We start from the raw sequence: 23,316 nt of genomic DNA on the forward strand, positions 1-23,316 counted from the left end.
AAATTACTCTTCTAGTTGGCTGGGGAGAGGCAACTTTGCTTTTGTGTATGCCATTCAAGTGCTGCTCCTTAGTGAAAGCTTCATCTGGGGCTAGAAAGAAAATGTATCTCAGGTACCTTCACCTGTAAAACGATTGCTGGATTTATTACAAATGTCTTTTTCATTATATATCTTCAGTTTGGTTTTGCAGGGTGTTGAATAACTTGGTTCTCTCTTGTTCTCATAGCGTGTGATGGAAGAGCAGAGGCAAGTCTGCGGGTCTGTCAAAGCCTCGCAGTCAGGCATAATCCATACAGCTTGGCACCTGCTTGGAGCAGGGTCTGGTATTTACTGAGAAATGCATATCAGGCTTCTCCCTGGGGTACCCCTGCTTCCTTTCCACTTCCTCTGTCTTCTAGCACAGGTCTGTGATGGGGTATTGTATGTACCACCCAAAGGTATTGTCAGTGTTTGAGGAAAGCCAAGATACTTCAGTCAGAGCGAGTCTATCAGAAGCACAGTCCTACCCAGAACCACGCCTGCTGCCTTCCGTGATCAGACTATGCTGTTCCTCCAGTAGTAAATGTTTCAGCTTATCTGCTGCATCCACCACATTTGCACCCGCCCGCGTACATTTCTGAACTCTAGTGTGGGTTATCTGGCCTTTTATGAAATCAAGGATTATACATTTACCTAGCAGTAAATGTTTTTACGGATCAAAAGTTACGGTGTAGCACAGATTGCTTAAAAGCGCGGAGCTGGTGCTGTTGCTTCAGTGCTGCCTGCAGACTTCTTTCTGGGCAGCACGCACCGGGTTTCTGCAGGGATGGCCCCGGTGCCTGCTTCTCATCCACAAGTCGCAGTGACGCTGGTTCTGCTCCTGTCCGTGCTCGGTCTGGCTGCTGGTGGCAAACTGCTGGTGGTGCCCATAGATGGGAGTCATTGGCTCAGCATGCGGGAAGTGTTGGATGGTCTCAGTGAGAAAGGGCACGAAATAGTCGTCGTTGCACCAGAAGTGAATTTACACATAAAGCCAGCAAAGAATTTTGTTCTGAAAATGTACCCAGTCCCTTTCACGCAGGAAGAGCTGGATGAGAATTTCCATGCCTTTTCACAGGAAGCATTTCAAGGAGGATCCTTTCTGGAAAGATTTGTTAGAATATTTCAACGATCTAAAAAAACCTCTGCCCTGTTCCTGGCTACATGTGAATACTTACTGAACAACAAAGAACTTATCAAATATCTTGAGGACAGTAAGTTTGATGCTCTCTTTACAGATCCAATGCTTCCCTGTGGGCAGATACTGGCCGAGCATCTTTCAGTCCCTTCTGTGTTTCTTTTACAGCAAATACCGTGTAGCTTGGAATTTGAAGCCACTCAGTGTCCTAGACCACATTCTTATGTCCCTAGGCTATTCAGTGCCAATACAGACCGCATGAACTTCCTCCAGCGCGTGAAGAACGTATTATTTGACATTCCAAATAACCTCCTCTGCTATTTCATGTTTCAACCGTACTCTAAACTGGCTTCTGAGTTCCTTCAGCGGGATGTGACCGTGTTAGATCTCTTACGCAATGCATCTATTTGGCTTATGCGATTCGACTTTGTATTCCATTATCCCAGGCCACTGATGCCAAACATGGTCATTATTGGAGGAATAACATGCACTCACAGGAAGCTAACTCAGGTGGGTCATGCCCTATTTTTTGTTGTTCTCATAAGCTGCTGTTCTCATTAGAGAACGATGTATCACAGAGGTTGTTAGAAAGGTCTCTTTTACTGCCTGAACATCTTCAATCTGCTTTTCATTTACTGAGAAGCGCCAGTACTTGATTCAGTGAAGACACTTGTGTATCACAGTATAAAATGGTGTTTTGAACAGGCAGAGCTCTTCTGACATCCGCATAGAGTTGTGGGGGGTCTGAATCTATCCATTTCACTCAAAACCACCTTCAAAATATGTGCCACCAACTGAAGAATTCAACTTCTTGCTAGATCTATGTGAAAGAAAAAAAACTTTCTTGTTTTATTAGACACACCAACTTGCCTTGGTGTTGCTGTATGATTGCAATATAAATGCTCTTAATTTCTTGACAACAGCAACTGTTGTTTATCTATGCATCCCTCAGCATGTTTTGTCTGAGAAGCTGCCACTTTCCTCCCTAATCTCAAATCACTGTAGGGCTGATTCTCTCCCACGCCTCTCACCCCACACAGGGAGCTGCTGATGGTGCTGCTGGATAGGCGTCAGTGGCTCTGTGTGATTGCAAATGATTGTAGGCGGGGGAAGTGTGAAATAGTTGACCCTGCAGGTGCAAGAGCACATCTCCCAATAAATGTCAAGGAGGAAAGAAAGGAGATGGACCCAGCACTGATCCCAAAGGAAGACATCGATGGACATGTCCTATGGAGGATCTCAGAGGAGAAATCATTCTAGAAGAAGTCTTAAAAAGAAGTCTTTCTCTAAGTGAGAAAAGCCCTGTCCTCCAGTTCTCCCAGTCTGATGTATAACAAAAGAGCATGTAGTATGCACCAGCGCCAAGGAATACTAATTATTCTTTGGTCTAGTACTTCAGGCTGTCACACATCTTGCAGGGAAACTTAATCAAAATTCTCCTTCAGCTGTGTCTTTGCAGGGACTGCTAGTACTGCCCTGATGTTTAGGGTATGAGAAGCACAGCCCCACCCAGAACCACCCCTGCCTCCTTCCAGGGTCACACTTTATGGTTCGTTTTCTAGAAACAGATACTGATTCTCTGGTGTATTCACTACATGTGCCACATTCCTATGGAGTTGGCTGAACTTAGTACTTGTTATCCAGCCTTGTATGAAATCAAGGATTATACATTTACCATACAGCAAATACCTCTGAAGATCAAAAGTTACGGTGTAGCACAAATCGCTTAAAAGCGCGGAGCTGGTGCTGTTGCTTCAGTGCTGCCTGCAGACTTCTTTCCGGGCAGCACACACCGGGTTTCTGCAGGGATGGCCCCGGGGCCTGCTTCTCACCCGCAAGTCGCAGTGACGCTGGTTTTGCTCCTGTCCGTGCTCGGTCTGGCTGCTGGTGGGAAAGTGCTGGTGGTGCCCGTAGATGGGAGTCATTGGCTCAGCATGCGGGAAGTGTTGGAGGGTCTCAAGGCGAAAGGGCATGAAGTAGTCGTCGTCGCACCAGAAGTCAGTTTATACATAAAGCCATCAAAGAGTTTTGTCATGAAAATGTACCCAGTCCCTTTCACGCAGGAAGAGATGGATACCACTTTCCAGAGAACTGGACAGCAAGTATTTGAAGAAGGAACCTTCCTGGAAAGAATTGTTAAAACGTATGAGGGTGTGAAAAATACTTCTGCCATATTCCTGTCTACCTGTGAACACTTACTGTACAACAAAGAGCTTATCAGATACCTTGAGGAGAGTAAGTTTGATGCTGTCTTTACAGATCCAATACTACCCTGTGGGCAGATACTGGCCGAGCATCTTTCAGTCCCTTCTGTGTTTTATTTGCAGCAAATACCGTGTGGCTTGGAATTTGAAGCCACTCAGTGTCCCAATCCCCCTTCTTATGTCCCCAGGGTATTTACAGACAATACAGACCGCATGAACTTTCTCCAGCGAGTGAAGAATGTAATCTTTGACATCCCCAATTTTTTTCTCTGTGATGTTGTTTTTCAACCATACTCTAAACTGGCTTCTGAGTTCCTTCAGCGTGACGTGACTGTGCCAGATCTCTTACGCAAGGCTTCCATTTGGCTTGTAAAATTAGACTTTGTTTTACACTATCCAAGACCACTGATGCCCAACATGATTTTGGTTGGTGGAGTAAATTGTGCTCACAGGAAGCTAACTCAGGTGGGTCATCCTGTTTCCTTCTAGTCATTCTTGCAGGATTTTATGCACACTGAGAGGTTGCAACACAGGGTTAGTTAGAAAGTCTCTTTAAGTGGGTGATAACAAAAGCATTTCAAGCTGCTTTTCCTTTACCAAGAGGTGCCAGTACTTCTTGCAATGAAGACATCTGAATATCTCGGTGTAAAAACGAAGGAAGTGTTGTAAATTAAATTAGCTCTGGGAAACTCCTCAGTACTCACGTGCCTTCTGCTCCAAGCCAGCTTTGACTCTAGAGCAGGTTTCTCATGGTCTCTTCACTCAGGGCTGTTGTTGTGGTGTTTGCCATTTATAAGCATCTTCTGCATGAGAAAATTTTGTTTAAGGTGACCTTTGCTTAGCCTATGGCTTGCCTTGTCATTGCTGATTTCCTCTCTATCCCTCCCTCTCCTTTAAAAAAAGATTCTCGATGTTTTGAGTTGTAATTAACTCAGAAAATACTGGAGCACGAAGGACATTTGCAGACCTCATCCAACAAGAAGGACTGAATAAGCAGGAGTCAAAGTATGTCCACTTAGTTCAGGTTGCTCCATTCTGTGTACTCAATGTGTACTCAATTATATTCTGTGGTTCACAGACCAACATCGTACCTTACATTTTTAGAAATAAGTTCCTATTAAGTAAGTTTTGCAGACATCGAGTTTGACTAATTGTTTATATAGGGCTTAACTTTAAGAAAAAGTTGAACCTCACACAGTAAAAATGAAGCATTTTAAAGAGTATTCAAAATAGGCACTCAATCTAGAAAGGCAGGGATAAAATAAACTGTATAGTCAAACCTGTAAAAAGGATTATGACAGAGGATCTATAACAGTGGCCTATAAAATCCTGGAAAGTGTAAAGAAGGTGAAAGGGGAACTGATATGCATCGTTTCTCCCAGTACTTGACCTATGACTAGCAGTGAAATGAGGAGACAGCAAGTTTAAAGCAAACAAAAGGAAGTACATTTGACATCATGTACCGAAAAAACCTGGCTCACCACCAACAGTTTTCTTCTGTAGACAAATACTGTGAATGAATTTAAAAAAGGATTTTGGTGGTTAATAAGAGGCACATTGCGACTGCCAGGATTTGTAGAATTGCAAATAGATAACCATTGATTCTTACAGCTGGGAATATTTACAGTGTACAACCTTGGCACTCAACTCTGTACTTTAGCTTTACTTTCTCCTGATAAATCTCTCTCTCTCTTTTTTTTTTTTTTTTTTTTTTGCCTTTGGAAGGGCTGAATTTACAGTTCCACTGGGGGACTTCAGTCTCTGGACTCATGTAGACATGGATCAGTTGTAGGTGTTAGCGTGTTTCTTAAAATCCCGTGACACAACTTTTGAAATCTTATGAACATGCTTATTTTTTTTTTATTTTTTTTTGGGGGGGTTGTTTTGAATCTCTTTAGCGTTGTTTTATGGCATTATATATTAGCGTTACACAGACAGATACGTGTTTGGCTGAAACTTTAGCAGAGCTTAAAGACTATGTGGAAGGGACTATACATCAAATACGAGATTTGAGGGCCCCTTCTATGTTAGCATAGGGTAGTGGTAACAAGATACAGAATCACAGAATTTCTAGGTTGGAAGAGACCTCAAGATCATCGAGTCCAACCTCTAACCTAACACTAACAGTCCCCACTAAACCATATCCCTAAGCTCTACATCTAAACGGCTTTTGAAGACTTCCAGGGATGGTGACTCCACCACCTCCCTGGGCAGCCCGTTCCAGTGCCTAACAACCCTTTCAGTAAAGAAATTCTTCCTAACATCTAACCTAAAACTCCCCTGGCGTAACTTTAGCCCATTCCCCCTCGTCCTGTCACCAGGCACATGGGAGAACAGGCCAACCCCCACCTCTCTACAGCCTCCTTTAATGTACTTATACAGAGCAATAAGGTCACCCCTGAGCCTCCTCTTCTCTAGGCTGAACAAACCCAGCTCCTTCAGCCGCTCCTCGTAGGACTTGCTCTCCAGGCCCCTCACCAGCTTCGTCGCCCTTCTTTGGACCCACTCAAGCACCTCGATGTCCTTCTTGTAGCGAGGGGCCCAAAACTGAACACAGTACTCGAGGTGCGGCCTCACCAGAGCCGAGTACAGGGGGACGATCACCTCCCTAGCCCTGCTGGTCACAGTGTTTCTGATACAAGCCAGGATGCCGTTGGCCTTCTTGGCCACCTGAGCACACTGCTGGCTCATATTCAGCCGACTGTCCACCATCACTCCCAGGTCCTTCTCTGCCTGGCAGCTCTCCAACCATTCCTCTCCCAGCCTGTAGTTCTGCTTGGGGTTATTGCGCCCCAGGTGCAGGACCCGGCACTTGGCCTTGTTGAACTTCATACAGTTGACCTCAGCCCATCGGTGCAGCCTATCCAGATCCTCCTGCAGAGCCTTCCTACCCTCGAGCAGATCGACACACGCACCTAGCTTGGTGTCATCTGCAAACTTACTGAGGGTGCACTCAGTGCCGTCATCCAGATCATTGATGAAGATGTTAAAGAGGACCGGCCCCAGCACCGAGCCCTGGGGGACGCCAATAGTGACTGGCCTCCAACTGGACTTGGCTCCATTCACCACAACTCTTTGGGCCCGGCTATCCAGCCAGTTTCTAACCCAACGAAGCGTGCGCCAGTCCAAGCCAAGAGCAGCCAGTTTCTTGAGGAGAATGCTGTGGGAGACGGTGTCAAAAGCCTTGCTGAAGTCAAGGTAGACCACATCCACAGCCTTTCCCTCATCCACCCAGCGCGTCACTTTGTCATAGAAGGAGATCAGGTTCGTCAAGCAGGACCTGCCTTCCATAAACCCATGCTGGCTGGGCCTGATCGCCTGCTTGCCCTTCAAGTGCCGCATGATGACTCCCAAGAGGATCTGCTCCATGAGCTTCCCTGGTACTGAGGTCAAACTGACCGGCCTGTAGTTCCCCGGGTCTGCCCTCCGGCCCTTCTTGTAGATGGGCGTCACATTTGCTAGTCGCCAGTCAGCTGGGACCTCCCCCGATAGCCAGGACTGCTGATAAATGATGGATAGGGGCTTGGCCAGCTCCTCTGCCAGTTCTCTCAGTACCCTTGGGTGGATCCCATCCGGCCCCATCGATTTGTGGACATCCAAGTGCCGTAGCAGGTCACCAACCAGTTCTTCGTGGATGGTGAGGGCCACATCCTGCTCCCCATCCCCTTCCACCAGTTCTGGGTACTGGGTATCCAGAGAGCAACCGGTTTTGCCGCTAAAGACTGAGGCAAAGAAGGCATTAAGCACCTCCGCCTTTTCCTCATCTCTTGTAACTAAGTTACCCCCTGCATCCAGTAAAGGATGGAGATTCTCCCTAGTCCTCCTTTTGGTGTTGATGTATTTATAAAAGCGTTTTTTGTTATCTTTAACAGCAGTAGCCAGATTGAGCTCCAGATGAGCTTTGGCCTTCCTAATCTTGTCCCTGCACAGCCTCGCTACATCCTTATAGTCCTCCCTAGTGGCCTGCCCAATTTTCCAAAGATTATAAACCCTCTTTTTTCTCCTAAGCTCAAGCCACAGTTCTCTGTTGAGCCAGGCTGGTCTTCTTCCCCGCTGGCTCATCTTTGGGCACATGGGGACAGACCGCTCCTGCGCCATTAGGATTTGCCTCTTAAAGACCGCCCAGCCTTTCTGGACCCCTCTGCCCTTCAGAACCGCCTCCCATGGGACTCCACCTACTAGTGTCCTGAGCAGCCCAAAGTCAGCCCTCCGAAAGTCCAATACAGTGGTTTTACTGGTTCCCTTCCTGGCCCCGCCAAGAATAGTGAACTCCACCATTTCGTGGTCACTCTGCCCAAGACTGTTCCCGACAATCACATCCTCCACCAGTCCTTCTCTGTTTGTGAAGAGAAGGTCTAGCAGGGCACCACCCCTGGTAGGTTCACTAATCAGCTGCGTCAGGAAGCTATCTTCCACTTTCTCCAGAAACCTCCTAGACTGCTTCCTCTGGGCTGTGTTGTGCTTCCAGGATATGTCAGGGAAGTTGAAGTCCCCCACGAGTACAAGCGCCGACGATTTCGCAACTTCTGTCAGCTGCCTGTAGAACTCCTCATCCGTCTCCTCATCCTGGTTCGGCGGTCTATAGCAGACCCCGACCAGGACACTAGCCTTGTTGTCCCTGCCGATCCTAACCCAAAGGGACTCGATCTTGTCATTCCTAGCCTCGAGTTCTACAACATCGAAAGACTCTCTAATATAGAGAGCCACACCGCCACCCCTTCTGTGCTGCCTGTCCCTTCTGAAGAGCCTATAGCCAGGCATCGCAGCACTCCAGTCATGAGACTGGTCCCACCACGTTTCTGTGATGGCAACCAAGTCGTAGCCTGCCCGCTGCACGATGGCTTCCAGCTCCTCCTGTTTGTTACCCATGCTGCGTGCATTGGTGTAGATGCACTTCAGCTGGGCCTTTACCTTATCCTCCGGCCTGCAACTCTGGGGTAACTACCTGGTTGTATACTGCTACCTTGTGGTATATGTAAGCTGCATCTCCTTGTCACGGTGAGATCTCTTCCTCTTTATCACTGAAATGTGATAAAATTGCAGAGAGGTGCTGTAGAACAGAGCGAGGAAATAGTGTTTCCCAAAAATGTTCTCTCAGTTTCCTGGCTGTGCCTTTGAAATGTTATTGTTGTACTCAATAGACCTCTAGAGAATTTTTCTTCTACTCCAGTTTGTCTCATAACTTTTGTAAGTTTGCAAACTTTTGGCATCCACCTTTTGCCTTTCCATGACTTAAGGGTAGATGAGACCTGCTTGGTCAGTCCCTTATTTCAAGCACAGACTGCAGTTACCCACTCTCCTAGGTTTAGCTTGGAAGTTTTAATGTGCTTTGCATGTTCTCCCTATCTGCAGGCAGTGCTTTGTTTACAGGCACCTATTTCATTCACCCACCTGTCCGTTGGGTATCCACTTGGTATCCCTTGCATCAGTTGCTGCAGCTTCAGTCCAGGTTCTCAAGAGTAATAAGGGACTGAAATCCTACTCACATCGACCTGATCTGGATATCGAAAAAAGAAAGTCATTGGAGTGGGACTATCCTCAACATTAGATCAAGGAATCTGTGGTGTTATACAGGCAAGCTTACTAAATACTAGAGGTAAAAAGCATTGGAGCATTTTCCAAATGCTCAGTCTGAATCTCTCGTGCTCATGCTCTCACGTACCACTGCTACCCAGAAAAACTTGATTCCATCATCATCGTTCTCTCTGTAAAGTAGTTGTAGGCTACTGTAGTGTGTGACAGGGAACAGGACTTCCAATATAGGTATTTTTGTTTTGTTTTGCATTAAAAATCTTAGCACAGCACATGCAGAAGCAGCTTGGAAACTCTGTCCTCCCCTTTTTCTGGTGACCACAGCATTCTGGCCCACATCCTACTGGCTCATACCACAGCCCAGCCTTACTAGCTTCTTTTGAAAAGTTGCTACTAAGAGCTTTCAACACAATTTGGCCAGAACCTCTCACCTACAAACTCTAATGCCCCCTCTTGGCCAAGGACTGTGTTTTCTGATGCATCAGTACTCTCAAAAAGCAGTTTCACCTCAAACCACTCACCTACGAACTCTTGTGGCACCTCTTGAGCAAGGACTCCGTATTCTGCTTCGTCATTGTTTATATAAAAAAGCTTTTGGTTAATATGTTACTCAAACTTTGGTGACACCACTGCTTAGCGTGCTAGCTCCCGCTTCACGCTGAGGACAGTGTGAACTCTGGGCACCTCTCCTAGCAAAGGTGCAGGAGGGAAAGTCAGGGCTTTGGGACTTCCATATCAGTAGTGCAATACTGCTGAATGATATGCTTCTTTTAAGGTAAGCTCTCTGGAGAAATTCAGCGGCCATGAAAACTGGGCCGTCTTGAATCTGGCACAGGACAGTAAGTCACTTCAAACTGCCCTGACCTATGAAAATCCCTCTACAAACAGCTGCTACCTCCCTTAATCAAAGACCCTGGTGAACTGTGCTAAATCATTTAAGATAACTTAAGTACATGAAAATGCTTCTTGCCTGACATCCTTTGATAGCACTCGTATCAATGCTTTTATCGCAGTGTAAAAATGTAATCTTTGAACTCCAACAACCTGTTTTAGCAATCCTTTTGTAGACAAAAAGATTAAAGATCAAGGTATAAATGAGGTACAACTATTTTTTGCTTTCATATACTGATTGGGATAAGTAGGAAGGAATTCTCTTCCTGCCAGCAGCCCCACAGCAGTTATGTAAAGGTACCAGATATATGCTAGGCTTGTTCTCTTTCTTTCTGGAGCTTGGCAGCTTGGTCTTCCCTCAGGATGGTAGTCAATGTCTTTTTCTTATGTGCCAAGGACTTTCACATCCAGTTCAGATCACATCACATTTACAGAATGTGTGAAAAAACCTCCTGGTTAGGTTTTCAGATCATTTAGTTTGCTGTTTTATTTAAAACAAGAGAACTTATAACCCAAATGGATACTTTGCTAAAGAGTTCCAGTACTATTATTTCTCTGTGAAGAAACTCAAAAGCTATGACTGTGTTTGAGTATCCATGGCCAATAATCCAAAAATATGGTCTATATTGGAAGCATCAACTGCGAGCAGAATAAACCATTACCAGAGGTTTGTCATTGTTTAAGTTGAGAGTATTGCAGCATTTATTAGCAATAATTTAAGATTTGCTTTTTTTTGGTGCTTTCTATATTCGTTCTACATTTATGCTTGAGGCGATACATGATTGACTACCAGGATGGCATGATTCAGAAGCAGGAATCTCAGGCTCTGATAGATGGCCACCAGAACCTAGCTTTGTTGCATGGCAAGCACACAAAGGGTTTCTGTCAGGGAAAGCTTAGGGGGAGTTGTATAAGGTACATAGCAGCATGGGTATGGCTTAGCTTGGCCTAAGCATATTGCCATAAAATTAAACACAGCATGCATGCCTTGAGTGTCTAGATAAATGACAACATAATTCTATGTCAGAAGATTTAATATCCGTAATGGAAGAGGAATATTGATTAACTGCAGGAGACTTGATAGGACAAAGAGTGGAAAGGCAGAACTAATTCTGTGGTAAACCCAGGCACATATGGTGTGCCATAGAGATTGATAATGTGGCTGAACACCCCAAAACCTAGCAGGGCAGGCAACCAAACACAGGAAAGGGAGCTCTCCTGACTCTGAGTTTGTAAGAAGCAGAGTAAGACAGTGTATAAGAGGATGATTTGAAAAAGAAGCCTTCAGGTTTGTAACTATCTACCCTCTCTCCCTGACTTGTCTAAATCTCCCTAGTGGGCTGCATAAATAGTGCAGACATCAGTCATTTATTTTGTGTTTCAGACCACAGCGGTGTTGCAACTGCAGAAGTGATGCAAACCTGGCAATTACATTTACTACTGTAGACCCAGGGCTTTCACTTTGATAACTGCTACTATATACAAACAAATCTGAAGGTAAACCTTATCAGCCCCCTGGCTATCACATCTCTATCAATCATTACTTCTTGTTTAGGCTGCCTCGATGGCACAAAATATTCCAAAGGTCAGACATCTGAACGGACTCAAGGCTGGGAGTTGATAATTCACTGGATATCAGCCCCTGGGTAGTGACAGTGACTGCCTGGCTAGTGCTGCCTCCCATTCATGACTCCGTCGTTCAGCTTTTCAGTGCAATGCATCGCCTGTTGCTGGGCGTCTCTCCCTCAACCATCTGAATGCTCTAATGTTCATTCAAACATTCAACTTTACCCTGCGGTACCCGTTTGCCTAAAACCTTCACTGTGTGCACAGATAATAAATGCAACCTTTACCCAAAGTTAAAGATTACCCTAATTTCTGCTAGCGTTCAGCCCACTGGGAATTAAACATTTACCTTCATAAAATTTGAAGAGCAAAGTACCCCACAAGCCATTATTTGTCCCTCGCCATAGTTCTGCATCCACTTAAAACCTTGCTGGCTTTCCACAGTGCAAGGAAAATGGCCTTTGTGAATCTGGGATTTAATTTTCTTACCTCCTGGGCTGTGTTTTTCCTGCTCCTGTGGAATTTTTGTGAAGGTGGAAAGCTTTTGGTTGTACCCATCGATGGCAGTCACTGGCTCAGCATGCGCCCGATTGTGGAGCGGCTCAGGCAGAGAGGACATGAAATAGTGATTGTTGCGCCAGAGATAAACCTGCGGATAGATTCATCAGTGCACTATACCATGAAAACATACTCCGTGCCTTACACCAGGGAGTACGTGGAGGCAGAATTTAAAAAGCTAGGCTATAGGAGTTTCACACCTCAACCCTTCTTGGAAAAATTCTCCAAAGTGGCAAATATCACAAAAATGTTTTTTGATTCCTGCAAAATGCTTCTTTCTGATAAAGAGCTGATCAAATACCTTGAAGAAAGCACATTTGATGCTGTTCTTATGGATCCTTTTTTCCCCTGTGGACAGATTCTGGCTGAACATCTCTCCATACCTTCCGTGTACCTCGTGCGGGGACTGCCGTGCAGCCTGGACTTCCATGCTACCCTCTGCCCAAATCCTCCTTCTTACATTCCTAGGTTCTTCACACGCTACACTGATCGCATGGGCTTCCTCCAGCGTGTGGTCAATGTCATCGTTAGCTTGAGCAATTCCCTAACCTGTAGTCTTTTTTATTCACCGTACGATATTTTGATCAAAGAATTCCTTCAGAAAGAGGCAACACTGCTAGAAATTTTAAGCCATGCATCTATTTGGCTCATGAAATATGACTTTGTGTTTGAGTATCCCAGGCCTGTCATGCCTAACATGGTCTTGATTGGAGGCATAAGCTGTACTCAGGAAAAACCATTGTCAAAGGTTAGTTAATTCTTTTTCTCCGTTTGTCTATGACTGCACTGCTTCCTCACACCGTTAGATGGGGCTCCTATCAGGGACAAACAGCAACAGGCGAGCAAGCTGGAGGTGGCTGAGGAAAGCTCTTGGCACCAATTCATCCCTTGTAAAGTGAGGAGTAAATCTCTTTGTGGAAGACCCTTAAGATGCCCAGACAACTATCCATGAAAAGCTGGGCTGCTTCTTTCTTTCCTAGGGAGGATTTTGCAGTGCCCAGATGTCCGTGAATCCACACAGAGCTGAGCCCTAAGTTCCCAGCCAGTTATCTGTGATGACTTAATGGAAAATCTGTTTTCAGAGAGAGCTGGTATGACAGAACCAAGTCTGAATTACTTTCCACCTTGTTTGCCTTGAGGAGAGCATCAGGTCAGCCGCTCAGCGTGCTGGTATCAGCAAGCTTTCAGAGGTTCCTTCCGTTTGGGATTCAGCCTATAGCAAAGGGTCAGCCACAAAAATACAGAAGAGAGCAAAACCTCAGGGAGTCAGTCTCAGTTATCCCTTCAGAGATTACATTTCAATCGCTAGACTCAGTTCATTTTATTCCACTTGTTTAACTCTGATGCTCACAGCAATTCCCTCCGGTTTCATCTTTCCTTCCCTGGCTTTACCGAATATTTTTCTATGGCACAGGAATTTCACTCCAGCCTTCGGCTGTCTTTGTATCAAAATCCTTTTGCTCTTGGATTCCAGTGACAGATCTTCTAGTCCCTCTTTTATTTAAATCAAACAGACAAAACAGATAATAAAATTGGTAGTGGTTCAATACTATCATAGTCAAAATAGACCAAAATTCCAGATATAATAAGTTAAAGCTATGTACTTTCAGAACACTTAAAAATCTTAATTCTCTCTTGCAGCTGCATGGTCTGAAAAGAAGAACATTGACTCTAAATCCAGCTCATCTGACCTTCAATAAATGTGAAAATAAAACACAACTTAGAGATTGGTTGGCAGGAATAGTATGATAATGAATTGATCCACTGAATTGGTACACCATCTTCTTAATTTCACAGAATCTGATGTCTCTGAGCAGGCAGACTTTGCTACACAGCTGTTTTATTTTTATTTTTTTCCTCATGTCCATTCTGAACCTTGCTTTGGTTTCCAAATCTGCAAACACTCATACTCCTACATACCTTCACCCAACAGCCTGCGCCCTTTTTTTCCCCAGGCCTCATTTTCTAAATAGCCAATTTTCCTGGTCCTAGTTTTCACTATGTTGACTATTCATTTTGTTACCTTTCTAGATGCTTTTGTGGAAACCTGACAAAAATTACTGCATATGACACAGTAAGGATTTTGACTAAGGATGTGCTTTGTGTTGGCAGGAATTCGAAGCCATCGTCAATGCTTCTGGAGAGCATGGCATCGTTGTCTTCTCACTGGGCTCCATGGTCTCTGACATTCCTATGAAGAAAGCCAGAGAAATTGCAGATGCTTTGGGATCAGTCCCTCAGACGGTACAGTTACCCCCTCCTGCTTCCAGCACAGCAATCCAACACTGTACTCAAATGTAGTGTAAGATTACCTTTGGCTGTCGGGGTGCTCAGTCCTTCCTTACTCCTGCTCCTTGACACCAGAAGAAATCATCCCTGCTGCTCTGCACTGCTGTCAATAAAAGAGGTTTTGTGCATCACAAACGCCTTCAGCTGTGCTTTTCAAACCAGCTGAGGAGCATTAAGAGGCTCTTTGCTGAGAATTGACATTGTGTTTCCTTTCCTTCACAGGTTTTGTGGCGATACACAGGAAAGGTGCCCTCCAACCTGCCGCAGAACGTAAAGCTTGTCAAATGGCTGCCACAGAATGATCTTCTAGGTAGGTCTGAGATGCTTTGGGTTATGCCAGCTCGTTTCTTTTAATCTGATAATGTAGGTGCAGGGCCTCATTACCATCATCTGTGTTGACCCTTTGTATCACTGTGGGTCACAGGACTTCCCGACAGACTTGGCTGTTTGAACCGCAGCTTGTCATTTAGAAACACAGCTGATTGCAATTTCAAGATTGCAAAATTATGAAAGAACGCTGTTTAGAAAGGTTTTCCAACACTTGATTATCTTACTGTTGAAAATGGGGGGCATTAAGTTTGCCCATAAGTAATGATGCATGTGACTGTCTTGATGTACACCCATCGATGCCATGTTTGTGTAAGTTTTTCCTCAGGGATGTGTTACCATGACTTAATGGATCAAATAGCTAAGCAATTCTCTCTTTCTTCCACAGCTCACCCTAAGACTCGTGCCTTTATTACCCACGGAGGCTCACATGGTGTTTATGAGGGCATATGCAATGCAGTGCCAATGGTACTCATGCCTTTGTTTGGAGACCAGATGGACAACGCAAAGCGAGTAGAGTCACGGGGAGCAGGACTGACACTGAATATACTTGAAATGACTTCAGAAGACATGTCTAACGCCTTGAAAACAGTTATTAATGATAAAAAGTCAGTAATAGAAGCACAGCCTTTTTCCTTCTACTCTTGTATATCGACAGCACTCTTACTTCCAGCTTGACAGAATGCTAATCTGTTCTTATATCCCTTCTTATATCAAAGTTACACTGCTGAGAAGCCAATGCTTGACCTTGTTCTGCCCCTGTACCAGCACCATCCATCTCACTTTCTAGGGTTGTAATCCTAGATGATAACAGGCTTGTGGACCAGGCCTGCCTCCTCTGCTGTCTCAGTGCTCCCACAAGGATAGCGTATTGCTAGCCTTGCCCAGCAATGCCATCTGCACAGCAGCTGGAGGGAGGAGACAAGTGGCCGTGCCACAGCATAATCCAGGGGCTGTATTGCATCTGAAGGTAGGATTTACTCAACAGAGCCACGGAGCAGTTTTCTTAGTCATTTTTTTTTCCCCTTTCTGGTACTCATGAAGAACTGTATGAGCACAGCCACTGCCTGGCTCAGTAACGCTGTGAATTCCAGCACAGAGCAGGAGAAATACAAACAGTATGCTGAGGCGATACAGGGAACCCCCCTAGGCAGCACGGTATTGCTGTCAGCATGCCCAGGGTGTTTTGAGACATCACAGCAAAGGGGGGCTTTAAGACACAGCCTCCACCTTTCATCCCAGGATTTTGCTGACAGCTCAAGCTAAGCTTTCCTACTTCTTTTCCTAATACCTTTTCTCCTTTGTTTACCCTTTCAAACAGGACTTTTTGGCATTCATAACTTTGCTATTTTACCTCTCATATGGTGGTGGTAAATATATGGAGAAGCCCCTAGCGGGCCATCAGACAACTGACACTACATCCCTTTTTTCTGGGGACTGAGTCTCAGAAGCACAAGTCATTGAAAACACCCAACATCTTGTCTTGGCAGGTACAAGGAGAACATCAAGCGTCTCTCAGAACTTCACCTCGACAGGCCCATCCACCCCCTGGACCTGGCCGTGCACTGGGTGGAGTTCGTCATGAGGCACAAAGGGGCCCCACACCTGCGACCTGCTGCTCATGACCTAAACTGGATCCAGTACCACTCCCTGGATGTCATCGCCTTCCTCCTGGCCGTGGTGCTCCTCTCCCTCTTTATTTCTTTCAAGTGCTGCATGTTCTGCTGCCGCAGGTGCTGCTTTAAGAAGGGAAGAACACGCAAGCCAGCCAAATCAAAGTCCCACTAGCGGATGAAAACAGTGGTGGGAGACAAGACCTCTGCTCCAGACCAGAAGGATCAAAGAACATCTCAAATTTCACTAAAATAATTACTGGTTTCCAATCAGGAAATAGCATCATTCTTTGAAACTAGTGCCGCAGGAAGAGTTGTTTCATTGGTATAATTTTTATCTTTAATTAAGAATTAGTTTTTAAAAATAATGTGTATAGTAGTACTTCAGTCACTTGGGAAGATATTGTTGTGAAATCCAAGGCTCCCGGCTTCCACTTCTTGGTGTACAAGGGACTCATGGTGACATTTTTTTTTAACCTTTATATATAAGGGAGACATACAGGGATTTTCACAAGCCCTTGCCCTTTACAGGGGCTTTGGGAGAACCACTTACTTGCTCTAGTGTAAGACTGTCAGGTTTATCAAGCACTTTGAAATCCTTCTATAGCTGTTATAGAAGAGGCAAATGTTATGATCTGACATTACGTGTCACATAAGCCAAGCTAGACGCACATCTTAAATGGGCTTTGTGTGTGTTTACAATACCCTGAGCTTGATCAAGGCTTCAGCATGAAAGTGGTCGTAAAGCCACTGGTGTTTCACCAAGTTGACTAGAGTTCTCTATCTGGAGCTTACCACTTGGGTGATATGATCTGTGGAAGTATTTTTAAAAACCCATCTGATTTTGTAAATGATGCTAAGGTAAAGACCCAAACCCCAACCCTATAAATAAATCCCTACTACTAACAATAACGGTCCGTGTGTTTTCTGGCTTGAGAGACACGGGGCTTAGAAGAGAGCCCTATGTCGTGAAGAGAGAGCTGGAGAAAGGAAAGTTTTGGTTTAACACTGTGAGGTATGTTCAGTGAAAGCCACCTGAGCACACAAAAGCTGGTTCTCAGCATTACCATTTCATCACTTGGTGAAGCAGTGCTTGCTGAGAGGTTTTATCCTGAGGCTGCCACACTCCCCACTACTAGTTATAGAAAAGGCATGTCCAGGCCTCAGGCAAAAAAAAGACCTTAACCTAAGTTAAAATTTGGGGCTCAGAACAGGATGGGGCATCCCAGCATGTCAGTCCTTCACAAAGGAGCCCTGGCAAGTACCTGGTGCTGCTGCTCTCTAGTGCAGACTGAAACGGCGCATACTTAGTGCAAGCCACTGAGCTGGCTTCGGGAGCATTCCTGCTCCTCCTCTCAGACACACAGGCCATGCATGCTGTGAGAGGTGTCTCACCCACCACGGAGCGGCTGGCAGTGTTCACACACGTGTGCATAACAGAGGAGAAGGCAAAGGAGGCAGGTGGAGCCTCCTTCAGCCTTTCCTTTTGCCTGATTTTTGCCTGGGGGGGGGCTCCTCCTTGGGGAGCTTCAGGAGGCAAATGGGAACTAGAAATCCCATTCAATTTTAGGGAATTGCCCTTATTCTTTAGCTGACAATTTGGTAAAACTTGGCCTCTCACAAGCCCCAGATGAAGGAGCACGTTTTGGGATGGAAATCACCCAGCCCACGGCCAGCTCTGGAGACAGCCCAGAGGAGACATGACTGCACGTAGGAGCACAAATTGCTGCACAAGGCTCTGGGTGCCAGTGAGGGAGCAGGGCTGAATGGTGTGGTGGTGCTCAGGGCCCGGCCACATCCCATCATTTCAGCTATGCCCAGCAGAGGACACTACGGCATTGCTAGCACGCTGCATCCTGCAGGGAGAAAGCGAGGAAAAAGCCAATTTCCCCTTCCAAGGCAGTGCGGGCAGCTCAGTGGAAGGTGACAGCTACTTGTTCATCCCCCCGGCAGGCAGCGATGCTAACGAACCTTTTATCTCAAGGCTAACATATGAGGCAGGAAGAAAAAAAAATAATAAAAAAAAAATGTTAGCTGCAGGATTTTGAACCGTGGTGCAGAAAGATGATTTTTTAGGGTAAATTAGGAGCCAAGCTGTGCAGGCTGAGCAGCTTCAGGGCAGAAGAGCGAGCCAGAGGCAAAACAGCAGGACAGCTTCACAGCCCTTCTCAAGGAAGAGCAGTGCTGGGGGATCCTTCTTCTCGCCCTTAGGTCAGGTATGGTACAGAGACATGCTGCCCCTTCAGGAGCACCAAGACGCTGTGTCCCTTACTGGGAAAAGAATAAATTCTTGGCCATAATGCATTTTTTTTTTAACCAGCAAGAGTTGAGATCAGGTCTTTTCCCCAAGGTGAAACTGAGGCAGGGCCAGCAATCGCTCCTTGCGCTGCCCTGCAGCTCCAGGAGATGTAGTCTGAGCTCCCAGGAACTTCTCCAGAATTTTGCTTTTAGCTATCAGCCGTAGACTTAGAGCATGCTTCAGGTGTGCTCTCAGTAGCCCTCAACCCACTGCCACTCTTGGGAAGAGGACAAATACACAAAACCTCCCGCAGCCACAAGCCTCACAAAGCTCTCATCACCTCTGCACGCCCACAGTGGCACCTCCTGGGAGCTGTGAAAGGAGATGGGAGCTGTTGCTTTCCACTCTAGCCTGGGGACTTTTTCAGTGTTTATTATTTCATTTGCCTGGTTTTTAACACTCAGGCTCAAGGTGTGACCTGGTGGTGAGAGCAGCGCTGCTGGTGTCCCTGAGACTTCTGTCCCCAAAACGAGGGTTAAACGAGGCTGCTTTGGGGTTGCTGATGTGGGTTTGCCTTCACGTGAAAGCCTGGGGAGCCATGTGGGGGGCTCTTGGAGCCTGTGGGATGGCAGGGAGCCGAAATGAGCTGGATCAGCCATGCAGCCCTCCAATTAATTATCACCCACAGAGGTGTTTTTAGGAGTTATTTATAGGCGGTAGCGATGAAATCCAGGGAAAGCAATTGGCAAAGCGAACCCGCCGCGGGGTGCAGGACAGCCTTGCCCTCCCAGGAGAGGAATGTGCCCGGCTGAACCTGGCGAGAAAGCAAACAGCCACAGCATCGGCATTTCAGCTCTGTGGGCGAGGGAAAACCCAAGTGTGGTGTAAATGCCTGAAGTAACTAGGAAAATAAAACTAACATTCACACTTTTAAGGAAAAGGTACAGCATTGAAGAGGCTTTCAGGGTAGGGCATAACTGCATTATCTGAGCATTCCCTAGGCTCCCAACCTTAGATGCTATCGCGCTGGGGAAACTTGGTGTGCTAGCTCTAATGAACACCACGGAGCGTAGAGTGGAGTGGAGACACCACGGCTAGGCTCTGTAATCAGGTGGGGCCTCGATTGTTCTTGTGCACAAAGCTGCACTTTTTGCCACCCTAAGCCAAAGACCTGTCATGTTTTGACAAATGCTGTACCCTAGTGTTCTTTTTGCTCATTATAATATCATTATAATACCAAAACACACCTCCATCCCAAAAGCTACCCGCCTCCAAGGTGCGACCACCCCTCACTGAGCATGCGCCCTGAATTTCTCGGAGCCTATTACTTTAAACGGAAACGGGAAAACTTTACACCAATCATAACTAAGGTATGCTTGACTAGAGCCACTCAAGCTCCACCTAAAAGATAGAAAATAATATAAATTGGCCCAAGAGAGAGGGGATGTTAGGGAAGATACCATCGTCAGGGGAGATACCATCCCAAGGACATACAACATCCTTAGGACCTCCTGACTCCTGGGATCAGTCGACGGGCTGAGCCTCTCTTCCCCCCCCATTGGGACGCCTTTGGGTGAGATCTGAATATTTGCTTATAAATCTCTATAGAGTCTTTGATCCTTTTAACGCGTTTATTTCTAGGCTGCGCACCTGGAACACCTAGAACCCACACCTAGAACCCACACCTAGAACCCACACCTAGAACCCACACCTAGAACCCACACCTAGAACCCACACCTAGAACCCACACCTAGAACCCACACCTAGAACCCACACCTAGAACCCACACCTAGAACCCACACCTAGAACCCACACCTAGAACCCACACCTAGAACCCACACCTAGAACCCACACCTAGAACCCACACCTAGAACCCACACCTAGAACCCACACCTAGAACCCACACCTAGAACCCACACCTAGAACCCACACCTAGAACCCACACCTAGAACCCACACCTAGAACCCACACCTAGAACCCACACCTAGAACCCACACCTAGAACCCACACCTAGAACCCACACCTAGAACCCACACCTAGAACCCACACCTAGAACCCACACCTAGAACCCACACCTAGAACCCACACCTAGAACCCACACCTAGAACCCACACCTAGAACCCACACCTAGAACCCACACCTAGAACCCACACCTAGAACCCACACCTAGAACCCACACCTAGAACCCACACCTAGAACCCACACCTAGAACCCACACCTAGAACCCACACCTAGAACCCACACCTAGAACCCACACCTAGAACCCACGCGGTTATTACGTTTTTGGTGAATGTCCGAACGGACCCCCAGTTTTGGTGAATGTCCGACTGGTTCAGTACTCTGAATCCAACCGGGCCCGTAACGGTTAATCAGCTACACCCCTTTAACGCGACACCAAGCCAGGCTTGGTCCATAACTCTGCTGTTGCTGGCTGCTGGGACTGATCCAGGCTTACGAGGGAAAGAGGAGGTGAAATCTCCGTGCACAGGTTTCTCCCCGCTGCCTGAGCCAGCTCAGGTTGCTGGCATTTCCTGGGGAGGCGATGCTGCCTCCAAGCTCATCTTTCACAGACCGAATTCCTGCGACGCCTACGGCGGGTGTCAGAGATCAAGCACGGCTCGCGCTAACCAGATGGGAAGAGCTGCTGTCGCGTGAGTCTGCTTTGATAGGTAGCAGCAGGTGCTCCCAGCACCAGTTCCCTTTCTATTAAGGACAGGAGAAAGGTTTCATATGCCAGAGCTGATGGCTTAGGATGATAAAAGCGAGTCACCACTACAGGCTGTTTAGGCACCATCAGATCCTAAATCCCCCCAGCGAGATATCGCCTGGCTCGCCTACTGCGTGACCTCTCTTCAAAAGCCAGCCTGAACAAATGGAGCCGGCGGATTTCTTCCCAAAATATTCCCAAACCACACTGTCTGGGGAGCATGGTCCCCCTGCCCTGGGGTGGATCAAAGCAAGCTGCGTGATACCAAGCAGCCCCATCGCTCTCCCGGGGAGGGACTGAACCATGTCCCAGTGACTCACTTTGAGCAGACGAGACTTTGCAAAGCGGCTGCTGGAAGCTTTAATTAACATTCAGCAGGGGGTAGTCAAAGAAACCCAAGGTTAATTATCCCCCAGAGGCTGCCGAAGATACGGTGGGGGGCTGCCCTTTGGGTTTCGGTGACAAATGGTTGGTCTGAGATGATTTCAGCATACCACGAGGGATGCTGAGGAGGGCAGGATGCATTAAGTAATGGGGGGGGGGGGGGGGAAGGAAGGGGACACCAAGACTGGCTGTGCTCCTGATGTTGTAGTTTAACAGGCTTGCTCAACAAAAATAACACCTTTGTTGCTCCAACCGGAGGCTCCTTCCTTTCCACAAAGGGCTTCAGGGTACCCCCACCCTAAATCAGGCCATTAGTCACTGGTTGCAGAACTGACCACCCTAAACGTGGAGCTTGCCCCTCTTTCGGGCAGTGTCCCTTGAGAAAACAAACAGTCCTGCCCTGCACCTTTCCCCCCGTTACGACAGAGGAGGAGGTGAGCAGGTCACGCCACCGATGGGAGCTGCGTGTCCCAACAGTGGCCACATCAAGAATCACAGCCGCAGCAGCTTTTCTGTACAGACACCGATAACCCAGAGGTGACTTCCCTCCCTCCCCCTTCTGCCATATCTTCTTCATTCATTTAGCAATGAGCTGAGCTGATGCAAGATGATCACTCAATTTTGATAGCTTAAGTAGAGGAGAAAATGGTGCGAATGCATTTCCAAGGGGGCCTGTGCTGAAGTAGGTCACTCCCTTGATTGGATCTAGCAAAAAAAAAATAAAAAAATACAACTTCTCTGAAGCTGAAACGTTAGAGGGATTCAGTCATCAGAGAAGCAGCTAATGGGGAACTGCTTGAATTAGATGGCTAGTGCCCTTTCTGCCCAGACTACACAGGAACAATAGGTGTAGGACTGAAATGTGTAATCAGGCAGCTTTATCAAGACATAGAAAAAAAAAACAAACAAAAAACAGGCTGCACAGAAGTGGCTGACCACAGTCAGAAGTCAACCAGAAGAGGATGAAGCAGCAGTGAAACAGCTGTCCTCCACCAGCCATACAGCAATCCCTGGGTGGTACCAGGTATTAGGGCAGGCAGGATGGGACCAAGAACCCCAGCAGAAAGCAGATCCCCACAGACACACAACTGTGTGAAACTAAAAACTGCAGAATGGGCAATGGGAATACCTGAGGGTGATCCTCTCCGGGTGGAAAATAGATACAGAGGAGCAGCAGCATGGGCACAGAATCAGAAATAACTCAGACAAACCTCACAGCAGACCTTCAGTGGGATATCACCTCAAATATGCTCCCCCTTTGCTTTCTCAGTAGCCATACCTGCAGAGGAGGGTGGGTTTTCACACCACACTGCATCGCAAAGCTCCCAGCTTCAGCCACTGCCATGTCCCACATTACTGGCACTGACCACAAGGAGGAAGGGGAATAAATAAGGACAGCTGAGTTAAGAGACTTTATCAGCACAGGTTTGCTAGCAGCTGAAAATTGTTAGCAAATTGAGGGAGAAAATGAAAGGCAATGGGACAGCAGCTATCTGCAGCTTTAAAGGAAGTGAGCCAATGCCTCGTTATCAGAGCAGCAGATCCATATGTGTAATCTAATCCCAGATCATTACTCCCTTGTTTTTTGTCTGGGTTTACGTGCAAGCACAGAGCAAACAATCACCAGTTCTGGGTGAGCAGCTGAAAGAAACATCAGAGGGCTGTGGAGAAACAGCAGTGAGGAGAAGTGGTTCTGCTGCAATGGCTGTGAGCTGCCAGGCCACGCATGGCCTGAACACAAGGAAGGCCACTTGGGCATCCAAGGAGGGAGTCGTGGTGGTCCCCAGAGGAACCCAGTGCACAGATACATCATTAAAGGACTCTGGGGGCAGCAGGTGGAGGAAAGGGGC

General features: G+C 46.7%; 1 protein-coding gene and 1 long non-coding RNA gene across 8 annotated transcripts in view; one reads left to right on the plus strand and one right to left on the minus strand.

Annotated features, from left to right (window-relative positions):
* LOC101802378 (UDP-glucuronosyltransferase 1A1) overlaps positions 1-16,455 on the plus strand; it is a 35,435-nt gene extending 18,980 nt beyond the window's left edge. For 4 of the 7 annotated variants that reach the window (XM_021274451.4, XM_072041189.1, XM_013102404.5 and 1 more), the window contains exons 2-5: positions 14,020-14,151; positions 14,419-14,506; positions 14,912-15,131; positions 16,014-16,455. In XM_021274451.4, coding sequence (XP_021130126.2) covers positions 14,020-14,151; positions 14,419-14,506; positions 14,912-15,131; positions 16,014-16,311 — 738 coding nt within the window. In that variant the 3' untranslated portion in view covers positions 16,312-16,455. Of the gene's footprint in view, positions 1-790; positions 1,667-2,964; positions 3,826-12,514; positions 12,656-14,019; positions 14,152-14,418; positions 14,507-14,911; positions 15,132-16,013 lie in introns of those variants that run through there. The other 3 variants (XM_013102408.5, XM_072041190.1, XM_013102401.5) reach the window with 3 other exon arrangements.
* LOC119717543 (uncharacterized) lies at positions 1,625-22,939 on the minus strand. Its single transcript, XR_011810748.1, has 3 exons — positions 22,746-22,939; positions 8,752-8,857; positions 1,625-3,279 (listed from the first exon to the last, which is right to left on the minus strand). It is a non-coding gene; the product is annotated as an uncharacterized lncRNA (long non-coding RNA).
* Between the last annotated feature and the right edge of the window lie 377 nt (positions 22,940-23,316).

This window comes from Anas platyrhynchos, chromosome 7 (assembly GCF_047663525.1).
Source record: "Anas platyrhynchos isolate ZD024472 breed Pekin duck chromosome 7, IASCAAS_PekinDuck_T2T, whole genome shotgun sequence".
Classification (NCBI taxonomy): domain Eukaryota; kingdom Metazoa; phylum Chordata; class Aves; order Anseriformes; family Anatidae; genus Anas; species Anas platyrhynchos.